The 13,013-nt window shown below is 48.2% G+C and overlaps 1 protein-coding gene across 1 annotated transcript in view; it reads right to left on the bottom strand.

The window, feature by feature from the left end:
• The window catches only part of VWA3B (von Willebrand factor A domain containing 3B), a 363,812-nt gene that overhangs the window by 130,773 nt on the left and 220,026 nt on the right, over positions 1 to 13,013 (bottom strand). Inside the window, exon 23 of the mRNA XM_075336597.1 lies at positions 847 to 967. Within this exon, the coding sequence (XP_075192712.1) occupies positions 847 to 967 (121 nt within the window). The remainder of the gene's footprint in view (positions 1 to 846; positions 968 to 13,013) is intronic.

Here is a 13,013-nt window from a genome sequence, read left to right on the forward strand (position 1 = left end):
GACCCTCTATAGAGATTTGCCATGACGTGGCAGGGGCGGCTCAAATTATTGATCAATTATTTGCTAAAAATCTCAACTTGCATTATAGTACAGTTGGAATATTTGTGAATTTACACTAAAATTTTTTTTTTTGCATGCCATTCTCAGGCAGTGCTGCCCCCCCCTCTTTGTTGCTGTCCTACATACAGTATGAGCCCCACATAGCTCCCTATATACAGTATGAGCCCCCACATAGCCTTCCTATATATAGTATGAGCCCTCATATATCCCTCCTATATACAGTATGAGCCCCACGCAGCTCCCTATATACTGTATGAGTATGAGCCCCCACATAGCCCTCCTATATACAGTATGAGCCACTACATAGCACTCCTATAGACAGAATGAGCCTCCACATAGCCCTTTTATATACAGTATGAGCCCCCACACAGCCCTTTTATATACAGCCACACATTTCACACACTGAAAGAAAAAAAACAACTACAAACACACACTCACCTCGTTTTTGTTCCCCTGGCACACTGCTCCGGTCTCCGGTGCACTGACTCTCCACACAGCAAAAGTCATGCAGTGACATCTGCTGTCTCAGTCATACACGCTGATTGGTGGAAGAAGGAGCCAGCGGCTTAATCCTCCACCAATGTATTTACTGGCATAGGTATCGTGAGGATGCAAATAAAAGTGACATCGGGATGTGGGCGGAGGGCACTGGAAAAGCCAGAGGCCTGGATATGGTACATGGGCCACACTTTGCTCAGGTCTGCTATAAAGGATAACATACGGTAACTCATGACTATTTCCACTATGAAGCCTTGCCTATGTAAACTACATCATATGATTGATTACCTGCATAGTAAAATCCATCAATCTCAGACCTTGCAATCACTTTTTGACCTCTCAGTGTATCTAAAAATGTTCTTTTTGACTTCTGCTTTATCTTTAGTGTTTCATTCTCTTCATGATTAGTCTGTAGCGAAATACATTTAAAAAAATGCACAATCATCAGACATTATGGGATAATACACTATTTAACAAGCAACCAATACCATATTCATCACGAACAACATAGAGGATTATAAGAACGAACTGACAAAAAAAAACTGTTAAAGGGTTATTCCCATCTCCAAAATCCTATCCTAATATGTACTAGGTGTGAAAATAATAAAAATAATAATAGCAAATACCTCCAATTAGAAATGTAGTATATATGTCACTTACCTCATGTTCAGGGCATTGCAGATTAACAATTAACCAAAGTTAATTTTAATGTTCCTTTTAATCTTTAGATCTTGGAATAATACTAACTTCCCCTACTGGATGTGTTTTAAAAAAAATGTTTCTGTGCCGAGATAATCTTATATATGTGCCCCTGCTATGTACTGTGTAATGGCCGTGTCTGACCGTACAGGGACATGGTCTGATCGTACCACATCTCTTGTGCCGGGGAGGAAATAATAAAAGTATACAGATGTTACAGCATGGGATCTTAAATAATACTTACTTTGAGGTAAAACATTTTTGAAAAACAGTCAGGGAAATGTTTTACCTTACAAAAAGAATCTGCTATGACCTTGTGCTGCAATGTCTGTATACTTTTTTATCTGCCCAGGAGCTGTGGTATGATCAGACCATGTCCCTGTACGGTCAGAAATGGCCATTACACAGTACATAGCAGGGACACATATATTATCTCAGCACAGGAACATTTTTTTTTAAACAAATCCAATTGTGGAACGTATTATTATTCCATAAAATGAACTTTAAAATTAATTTTGTTTGTGAGAAAACCCCTTTAAAGGGAACCTGTCAGGTCAAAAAAGCGTTCTGCCCTACAAGCAGGAGCCTGTGTGAGCTATTAACCCCTTCCTATCCATCCCTGTGTTGTTATATTGTGTAATACGGAAGTAATAAAATACATTTTATTACTTTCATATGCCCTATGAAAATAGCATAGGTCTCTAGCCCCATGGGCATCTCATCGCCCTGTGGGCGTCTACATGCTTTCCATGGTAACACGCCCCTGTAGGCGTGATACCATGGATTTACTAGAGCGACGTCATTTCTGCAGCTTCAGAATCTCGCGTGTGCGCGCTTACTATTCTCGCCGCCGCCTCATCCTGGCACTTGCTTTTCGGCTTCTGATGCGCACTACGCATGACCGGAACCGCAGGCGTCTTCTGAGCATCAGAAGCCGACACGCAAACACAAGGACGAGGCGGCGAGAATGGTAAGTGTGCGCACGCACGAGATTCTGAAGGCGAAGACAGTCACGTCGCTGATGTAAATCCATGGTATCACGCCCACAGGGCAATGAGACGACCATGGGGCTAGAGACCTGTGCTATTTACATAGGACATATGAAAATAATAAAACGTTATTTATTACTTTCATATTACACAATATTACAACACAGTGATAGGTAGGAAGGGGTTAGCAGCTCACACAGGCTCCTGCTTGTAGATTATAACGCTTTTTTGACCTGACAGGTTCCCTTTAAGTCTGTGTTTGAACACCGCCCCCCTACAAATTTTGCTTCACTAGGTGCCATTCCACTTACGCTGCAGATGATGCTGAGAGGCACAGGCATACCTCCCAACTTTTAAAGAAGGAAAAGAGGGACAAAGTTTGCGGCGCGCGTAGCGCGCCGCGGCAAATTTTTAGGCCACGCCCCCTAACCACACCCATTTCACAGTCACGCCCATATCCACTCCCCATCCACACCCATTCAGCACAAACACGCAGGCAGCCGGCGGGCCTCCAGCACGGACACGCAGGCAGCCGGCGGGCCTCCAGCACGGACACGCAGGCAGCCGGCGGGCCTCCAGCACGGACACGCAGGCAGCCGGCGGGCCTCCAGCACGGACACGCAGGCAGCCGGCGGGCCTCCAGCACGGACACGCAGGCAGCCGGCGGGCCTCCAGCACGGACACGCAGGCAGCCACAGTGAGGCGGCCGGTCGCCTTCACAGACAGGCGGCCGGCCGCCTTCACAGACAGGCGGCGGGCCGCCCGCACAGAGAGGCGGCCAGCCGCCCGCAGAGAGAGGCGGCCGGCCGCCCGCAGAATGAGGCGGCGGGCCGCCCGCACAGACAGGCGGCGGGGGGCGCCCGCACAGACAGGCGGCAGGGGGGCGCCCGCACAGACAGGTGGCGGGCCGACCGCACAGACAGGCGGCCGGCCGACCGCACAGACAGGCTCCGGCCGGGGGTGAGGGGGGAGGGAGGGAAATCAGCGCTGGGGAGATTAGTTTACTGTACCAGCAGCAGCACAGGCAGCGCTCCTCTCTATGCCACGTCTACTAGGATGGTAGGAGGGAAAAGCAGGGAGGCGGAGAGAGAGTGGGTGGGCGGAGCCCGGGAGCCGGCCGTCCCGCCCGTGGCAACGGGACAAACAACGTAAAGCGTGAAAGTCCCGCTGTATCCGGGACGGTTGGGAGGTATGCAGCATGTTAGAATGTGTACATAAGATCCTGCTGGTGGTGGCCGCAGCTTATAGGCCCCAAATCTGGTGACAGGTTCCCTTTAAAGTGAACCTGTCAGGTGCAATCTGCACTCAGAGCCAGGAGCAGTTCTGGGTACATATTGCTAATCCCTGCCTAACCGTCCCTGTATACACTAGCATAGATAAAGAGATCAAGAACAAATATTTTTAAAGATCTTATATCTTATGCTAATGAGCGCGGGGACTAGTCACAAGGGCGTTACTTCACTTGGCTAGTCGGCTCGCATAGCATGTTAGCATGTTATTACGCCCCTGTGTGAGTACTAACACGCTATGTGAGCCGACTAGCCAAGTGAAGTAACGCCCTTGGGACTAGTCCCCGCGCTAATTAGCATAAGATATAAGCTCTTTAAAAATACTTTTTCTATAGATGCCTTTATCTATGCTAGTGTATACAGGGACGGTTAGGCAGGGATTAGCAATATACACCCAGAACTGCTCCTGGCTCTGAGTGCAGATTGCACCTGATAGGTTCCCTTTAAAGGGAAACTGTCACCAGAAATGTAGCAAAAAAAATAAAAGATTCCCCTCTGCAGCTCCTGGGATGAATTCTGGAAAGGTTCCTGTTGCTATTGAGACTTAAAATAATACTTTATGAAGTCTTACCTTTTTGTATGCAAATCTGTTTTTATGGTCACGGGGGCGGGCTGCCTGGCGTCCGTTATTCCCCCTCCTGCCGTTGTACGCCGTCCCCCATTGCTCATTTCCATACATGAGGACGCCTTCCTCATGTAACTGTCCTCCTGAAGTTTTGTGCATGCCCAGTGCCACTCTCGCGGGAGTAAGCACTGTGCAAAGTGTGAACGCTTTTGAGGTGATTGCGCAGGCGCGAGATTATGGGCGGCGCTGTGATTGTCATCAGCAGCGTCATCCAAGTACCCGCCCATAATCTCGTGCCCGCGCTTCTCACTCTGCCTCCACCGTTATGCGCAAGCACTGGCCATATGAACCATGTTACCTATTACCGTGGGCGCGAGATTATGGGCGGCGCTGTGATTGTCATCAGCAGCGTCATCCAAGTACCCGCCCATAATCTCGTGCCCGCGCTTCTCACTCTGCCTCCACCGTTATGCGCAAGCACTGGCCATATGAACCACGTTACCTATTACCATGGGCGCGAGATTATGGGCGGCGCTGTGATTGTCATCAGCAGCGTCATCCAAGTACCCGCCCATAATCTCGTGCCCGCGCTTCTCACTCTGCCTCCACCGTTATGCGCAAGCACTGGCCATATGAACCACGTTACCTATTACCATGGGCGCGAGATTATGGGCGGCGCTGTGATTGTCATCAGCAGCGTCATCCAAGTACCTGCCCATAATCTCGTGCCCGCGCTTCTCACTCTGCCTCCACCGTTATGCGCAAGCACTGGCCATATGAACCACGTTACCTATTACCATGGGCGCGAGATTATGGGCGGCGCTGTGATTGTCATCAGCAAAGTCATCCAAGTACCCGCCCATAATCTCGTGCAAGCAGTAATAGGTAACATGGTTCATATGGCCAGCACTTGCGCTTAACGGTGGAGTCAGAGGGAAAAGTGCGGGCACGAGATTATGGGCGGGTACTTGGTTAACGCTGCTGATGACAATCACAGCGCCGCCCATAATCTCGTGCCTGCGCAATCACCTGAAAAAGCGTTCACATGCGCAAAACTTCGGGAGGACAGTTACATGAGGAAGGCGTTCTTGTGTATGTAAATGAGCAATGGGGGACTGCGTAAAGCGGCAGGAGGGGGAATAACGGACGCCAGACAGCCCGCCCCCGTGACCATAAAAACACATTTGCATACAAAAAGGTAAGACTTCATAAAGTATTCTTGTAGGTCTCAAAGGGGGCACAATAACAACAGGAACCTTTCCAGAATGCAGCCCAGGAGCTGCAGAGGGGAAGCTTTTACTTTTATTGTGAAATTTCTGCTGACATGTTCCCTTTAACTGGTAGAGGAGCCAGGATAAAGCAGAGCTGAACCTGTTGGGAAGCTAGGACCCAGCAGCTCTGCTCCACAGGCAGGAGACCACTGATCGGTAATAGAAGCCTGCAGATGTCACTCTGCATAGGTTATTGTCACTGCTATCTGCAGGAGATAAGTGCTGATTGCACGGTCTCCTCAGCTTCCTGACTCCCCGCGTGTCTGCAGCAGTGAGAAGCCGCACACGGGGAGTCAGAGAACAGCTGCAGACAAACGCAGGCTCCGGGACTGGGGGGGGTCGGCTCTGGTGCAGGGGGGGGGGGGCTCTGCTGCAGGGGGGGTCGCTCTGCTGCAGGGGGGGGTCGCTCTGCTGCAGGGGGTGATTCATACCTCAGCAGCAGTCACAGGAGTAGGTGCGCGCTCGGCTCTGTAATGAATAGTAGAAGGGAGTAACAGCGAGGCGGGGCTACAGTGGGTGGGTGGAGCCGGGATAAACAGCCTCACGGGCGGGAGCCGGGATCAAAGGCTCAGAAGAGGGACTGTCCCGCTGTATCCGGGACGGTTGGGAGGTATGGGCACAGGTACAGTCCTGTATAACAGTAATGTGGCTGGGACTTGTGATGCCTTGCAGCCAGGGAATATACAGTATGTCTTACTGAAAAATGCTTGTTAGCAATTGTAATCAGCTCTCAACTGTGAGCTTTTGGCAAGACCACATCCTACTTAAACCCTCCAGCGGTCTACAGCAAGCTGCTAGTTATAGGTTGTACTTTATATGTCTACGGTTTAGTTTAGCTCCTGCCTATTATACATTGCGGTTACTGTGCTGGAGCTCTGATCTATAGCAGTTGGGGTATACAGGGAGGGGTATAATCTGGCCTAGGCCAGAATTTACCTGGGGTATATTCTGAGCGGGAAATTAGTCCGGCCTATTACACCGGAATGAAATTGCAACACAGTTTGGTTAGGAAATTCTTTGAAAGGGTTTGTTTTATTTGACACTACACATCCAGCACATCTGAAGAAATTTTAGCTTCTAACCCAGTTAAGGCGCTATTGTTCTTCTAATGAGTAATGCCATTGTAACACATAAAAAGTCTAAACGACTGTTTTTAAAGGAATGGAGGTAAAATGTAACAAAGTACTGTACATTCATCAATAAACCAAGCAGCAGATGTTCTGAAATAATAGAGGTCTAAGCAGAGGACCCGAATAGAAGCAATTTATCATAAGAACAATGACCTTGAAATACAGCTGCATGAATGACTGAAGTAGCTGTCAGTTGTTCTTTGCAAGAAATAAAGGTGAGAAAAATTAACCCTGAATATAAACAGTAACATAAATCATTTTTTGTTCACTTGCCATAAAACATCTTACAAGGGAACCAATATGGCAGACTTAAAGGGAATCTGTCAAAAATGGATCTGCATTACTATAATGTATAGATAGCTGATTCCAAATATGTGTTTCTTACATTTGAATTTGCTTTTCCTTCTTTGCAGTAATCTATATTCTTGTAAGGCTTTTAGGAGTCCGCTGTACTGGCAGCCACAGGTTAGGAGTCCAGTAATGCATTACAATACAAAGCATGTACTGTTTGTAGGATTACTACAGACGTGTGAAAGGGAGTCAGGAGATAATTACAGTGTATAATTACTGTGTCTCTTCAGCTATCCATGCATTATAATAGTTCAGTGCCATATTTCATGGTGAATAAAGTAATTTTTATCAATTGTATCTGTGCCGCCCCGCAACAGCGGACGGGCTGCTCGGACCCGGATCCACAGTGACTCGATGGGTCTCCGGATCCAAGGCGGGATCGCGTGGCTACCCAGAAATAAAAAGGGGGGAAATATGATTTGGGATAATGTTCGTGACGCCAACCACGGTGTGTGGTAACGTGAGGGACCACTGCTGCTGTTTATGGGGGAGCCCGGGGACGGTGACGTGGCAGCTCAAGATGTTAACCCCTCCGTCGGCAGGGGGAGATTGTGCCCCGGGACTCGGTGATGGCAGGAATGGGGACCCGTTGGGTGTGAAAGGGTATCGGGTACTCACACAGTCCAAAGTCACTGACGCTGACACCAGGTAAACCAAACTCTTGAATGCTCTGTTTCTTTCGGTCGAGTACACTGGGTCCGTGCCCCTTTGGTGTTGCTGGCTGGCCTGAAGCCTTGTCCCTTGGCACTGTGTGTCCTTCGTATGGATCCTTTTCGCCTAGAACTACTCAGGTCCCGTTCACCTGCGTGGCTAGCAGGGTGAGCTTGCTCTCAGGGTTCACGTTTGGGATTTTCTGGACAGTTGTGGGAAGTCCTACCCCCCTCGTTGCGCTAGTACCCCGATTCTGGAGCGGGTGAGGAACGGTTCCTGAAGACTCCGTTCCCGTCGGGTGAATTACTGGGCTGCGTGAAGCTTCTTCCCAGCCTAGGGTCCACGTACCCCATCGTGCCCTGGCCCCTGCCTGGTTGTAGCACAAGGCAGCCGGCCTGCTCTCTGTAGCAGCACTGCGCTCCGTGTCACTACCCCCTGCGAACGGGGTTCCAGCTCCTTCTGGCCAGGCCAACATCTGGCACCTGGGACAGGTACAGGAGCCCAGCTCCGCAGCGTGATCTGACTTGTCACCACTGTCTCACTACTCATCTACTACTCAACTGACATCTCTGCCCTCTCTCTTCCATCCCCCCATCTGAGTGGCCCTATTCCCCTCAGGCTGCCCAATGGGTGTCTGGTGGGTGTGGTGCAGAGTGTTCCTCAGGATTTAAGTACACCTGTTGGTAGCAACACCAAATTGACAGGACCCGTAACCAAGGAGGAGCGGGTACCATACAGAAGGGCAGATTGCACGGCACCCTTGTGACGACCTGATAGGCCAGGGCGTCACATATCCATCACTAGTACCCCATGTCTATAGGACTTAATTTGACACCAAACCAAATTAGTTTGCATCACTTTCATCAAGAGAAATAAATTTTATGGATGAACAAAAGTATTGGGAGGCACCTCTTATGTACTGCGAGTGGGTGCGAGCTGGCAGTGGATGCACTGGGCCACAGCACACAATACACCTGAGGGGCATGACTATGGCTCACACCAGGTTTTCACAAGAGCCTCTGATGGTGAGAGTGGATTTGGCTGCAAGTAGAAACCAGGTGCCACTAAGGGAGACTTGGTAATGAGACAGAGGACCCCAGTGGTATGGACACGGATCAATAAACTTTGTATTTTTATTTAAAAAAACTCATTTTTTTCATGCGGTATATTCCCGTGGATGCTGGATTTCTCTTCCTCCTTATGGACATGGATGGTTTGTAATGAGACAGGAACAGCCGGGAAGTCTGATGTGGCAGGCTCTGCCAATAGGTTACAATACAGCGGCGGCAAGTACAAGCAGCTTGGCCGATAGAGTGCAATGCAGCAGTGGCGGCCAGGATAGCAGGCTTGGCCAGTACGGGACAATGCAGCAGCAGCAATTGAGACTATGAAACAGAAAGGTTTAAGCAACACAGCAGGAGCACATAGGTAACAGACCTGAACAATAAGCAACATGTCTCTAGGAATAGAATGTTTCCCAGACACCTCCAATAAAGGGAGGGTGCCTTAAATACCTGGTGCCTCTCAGCCATAGGCTCAGAGACACTTCTGGGTTAGGGCGTGCTGGCCCTTTAAGAAAAGGTATACACAAGCCCTAAGAGTGCTCCTAGGAAACCTGTGCGGCACTGCAAAGTGGCCGGGAGGATAAGTGTGGCGGCGTCCCTGACGGGGAGGAGGGGCAGGACAGTGACGGGACACCGGTATGTCCCCTTATTCTCCCCTTTTCTAGTAATCTCTTAAGGAGAAGAGGGGCAATAATGTTTTCTTTGGGCTCTCATGACCTCTCTTTAGGAATAAGGTTTTACCTTAAACTCTTTTTACAGCCAGGATTGATTTTACCTCAAAGACGACTTCATCACTGACTGAGGACAACAAGGTACCTGGATCTCTTAAGTAGTGTCTCAGGACAACAGGTTTGAGGAGAGACACATGGAACGATTTGGGAACACGCAAGGAGGCCAGAATCTTTAGCTTGTATGAGATGTTATTGATCTGCTGGAGCACCTCGAAGGGACCAATAAAGTGAGGACCCAAATTGTAGGATGGCAACTTGAGGCAGACATATCTGGAAAAGAGCTACAGTTAGGTCCAGAAATATTTGGACAGTGACACAATTTTCGCGAGTTGGGCTCTGCATGCCACCACATTGGATTTGAAATGAAACCTCTACAACAGAATTCAAGTGCAGATTGTAACGTTTAATTTGAAGGTTTGAACAAAAATATCTGATAGAAATTGTACGAATTGTACACATTTCTTTACAAACACTCCACATTTTAGGAGGTCAAAAGTAATTGGACAAATAAACCAAACCCAAACAAAATATTTTTATTTTCAATATTTTGTTGCGAATCCTTTGGAGGCAATCACTGCCTTAAGTCTGGAACCCATGGACATCACCAAACACTGGGTTTCCTCCTTCTTAATGCTTTGCCAGGCCTTTACAGCCGCAGCCTTCAGGTCTTGCTTGTTTGTGGGTCTTTCCGTCTTAACTCTGGATTTGAGCAAGTGAAATGCATGCTCAATTGGGTTAAGATCTGGTGATTGACTTGGCCATTGCAGAATGTTGCACTTTTTTGCACTCATGAACTCCTGGGTAGCTTTGGCTGTATGCTTGTGGTCATTGTCCATCTGTACTATGAAGCGCCGTCCGATCAACTTTGCGGCATTTGGCTGAATCTGGGCTGAAAGTATATCCCGGTACACTTCAGAATTCATCCGGCTACTCTTGTCTGCTGTTATGTCATCAATAAACACAAGTGACCCAGTGCCATTGAAAGCCATGCATGCCCATGCCATCACGTTGCCTCCACCATGTTTTACAGAGGATGTGGTGTGCCTTGGATCATGTGCCGTTCCCTTTCTTCTCCAAACTTTTTTCTTCCCATCATTCTGGTACAGGTTGATCTTTGTCTCATCTGTCCATAGAATACTTTTCCAGAACTGAGCTGGCTTCATGAGGTGTTTTTCAGCAAATTTAACTCTGGCCTGTCTATTTTTGGAATTGATGAATGGTTTGCATCTAGATGTGAACCCTTTGTATTTACTTTCATGGAGTCTTCTCTTTACTGTTGACTTAGAGACAGATACACCTACTTCACTGAGAGTGTTCTGGGCTTCAGTTGATGTTGTGAACGGGTTCTTCTTCACCAAAGAAAGTATGCGGCGATCATCCACCACTGTTGTCATCCGTGGACGCCCAGGCCTTTTTGAGTTCCCAAGCTCACCAGTCAATTCCTTTTTTCTCAGAATGTACCCGACTGTTGATTTTGCTCCTCCAAGCATGTCTGCTATCTCTCTGATGGATTTTTTCTTTTTTTTCAGCCTCAGGATGTTCTGCTTCACCTCAATTGAGAGTTCCTTAGACCGCATGTTGTCTGGTCACAGCAACAGCTTCCAAATGCAAAACCACACACCTGTAATCAACCCCAGACCTTTTAACTACTTCATTGATTACAGGTTAACGAGGGAGACGCCTTCAGAGTTAATTGCAGCCCTTAGAGTCCCTTGTCCAATTATTTTTGGTCCCTTTAAAAAGAGGAGGCTATGCATTACAGAGCTATGATTCCTAAACCCTTTCTCCGATTTGGATGTGAAAACTCTCATATTGCAGCTGGGAGTGTGCACTTTCAGCCCATATTATATATATAATTGTATTTCTGAACATGTTTTTGTAAACAGCTAAAATAACAAAACTTGTGTCACTGTCCAAATATTTCTGGACCTAACTGTATACTTTGTCTCCAGGCCGGAATAAAGGAGGGTCTAGACGTCTCTTATCTGCATAACCTCTTCATTCGGATGATGGACTGTTCCAGGGAGGACTTGGTCTCCGTCCAGATTTCAGAGAAACTTTCAATGAGAACATCGGCCACTCAGTTGCAGGAAGTGATTACCACAGGGAAATGGATTTTGGGCTGCTGTGCATACACTATGTGGAACTGAGATTTAGCAGAGGACTCACATAGTACAAGAAATCCCACCACAGAAGAAACGTGATCCATTCGCTGTGGTGATTATTGATGAAGTGCTGTAAGAAATTCATCAGGATATGGTTGACTTCAATAAGGAATAAAGTTGATCACTATGGATCTTTTTCCTCCATTTATTTTAACTCTGTAATTTCAGGCAAAACATCTTTTTACGGTGGTCATTATGGGGCCTTATTCCTCAATGCTTCCTTTTTAAAGCACTGAGAAATAAGTTTACAGCGCTGAGAGATAAGTATACAGCGCCCGTTGTCGAACAATAATAGAGATGACAGCAGTATACTACAGCCCACATCCTGATGCATAAGCCAGGATCGGTGTTAGTGTAGCACCCAGGGATATGGGGTACTTGGTTCCGGGTAGTGTACATCCTGGGAATGTCATGATGTCATGATGGGGCCATTACCCAGTTCCGTGCCCTGGGCCCTATTTGTAATAGGGGATATTTACAGGTGATATTTGAATAGAGTTTATTCGTGACGCCACCTGCGGTGTTGCGGCTAAGTGTAGGGAGCCGCTGCTGCAGAATGTCTCTACTAGGGCTGAAGGTATGAGCAGCTAGTATGGTAGTCCCTCCGCAAGTAGGGTATTGCCCCAGCAGGTGTATGGTGTGGTGGGCGTCGGAAGAAGGAGTCCAGACAGGTATCCAGTACAACTGGTTTACTCACTTTGGGATGTTAACTGGTTGTCCAAGGCTTGCTGGTTTTGCCTTCAGGTCCCCTTCGTCCCAATGCCAGTCTTGTTCTCTGGTACCTTCTTCCCCTGCACCTGTCTCTAGTAAGTGAGTCCCCGTGGTATGGAACACTGGGGGTCCCTGGTCTGTGGTTTGTCCACTTCTGTCCACCTGATGGTAGCGTGGAGTCTTTGGTCCTGTCCCCGGTTCTCTCTTTGCTACTGGGTCTTCGGATTCTTTAGGGTCAGCAAGGTTCTTGATGGTCCTCGTTGCTGTGCAGGTGTTAACAGGTCAGCTTGAAGCTCTTTCCTGTCCTAGGGTCCTGTACCCCATCTGTGCATAGTTCCAGGAGTACTCCAACGTACTTCACCGGCAACCACCTCTGCTGGGTACTAGGTCACCGTCAACCCGAGTCAGGACGTTGCTCAGTCACACCTTCACACTTCACTGTCAACTCTAGACTGACTACTCTCCACAGTCTGCCCCTCCCACATGGTCAACTAGTGGACTGGAGTGGCTCCACCTCTAGGCGGCCATCCATGGTCCCACCCAAGCTACGTACCATTGTATGGGGGATTGTTGGGGAAAACTGGGATTACCTGGGTTTTTGTTGGCACCGGCACTGAGGTTCTGGGTACCTAAGGGGGTAGTCCCTGCATCCTGGTAGGGATGCAGAACCTTGTAGCACCCTGATGGTCTCAGGGGCGCTACATTAGCACCCATTATGGCAGTTTAACCCAACAGATTAAGCCATCAGTAGCAAACTTCTTTAATCACATCAGCACTCTGTGATAGTGATTGCAGGGTCCTAGTTGTTTCCATGGTACCAACTATACAGATTTATTCCA

This window comes from Anomaloglossus baeobatrachus, chromosome 2, assembly GCF_048569485.1.
Source record: "Anomaloglossus baeobatrachus isolate aAnoBae1 chromosome 2, aAnoBae1.hap1, whole genome shotgun sequence".
In the NCBI taxonomy this organism is placed as follows: Eukaryota; Metazoa; Chordata; class Amphibia; order Anura; family Aromobatidae; genus Anomaloglossus; species Anomaloglossus baeobatrachus.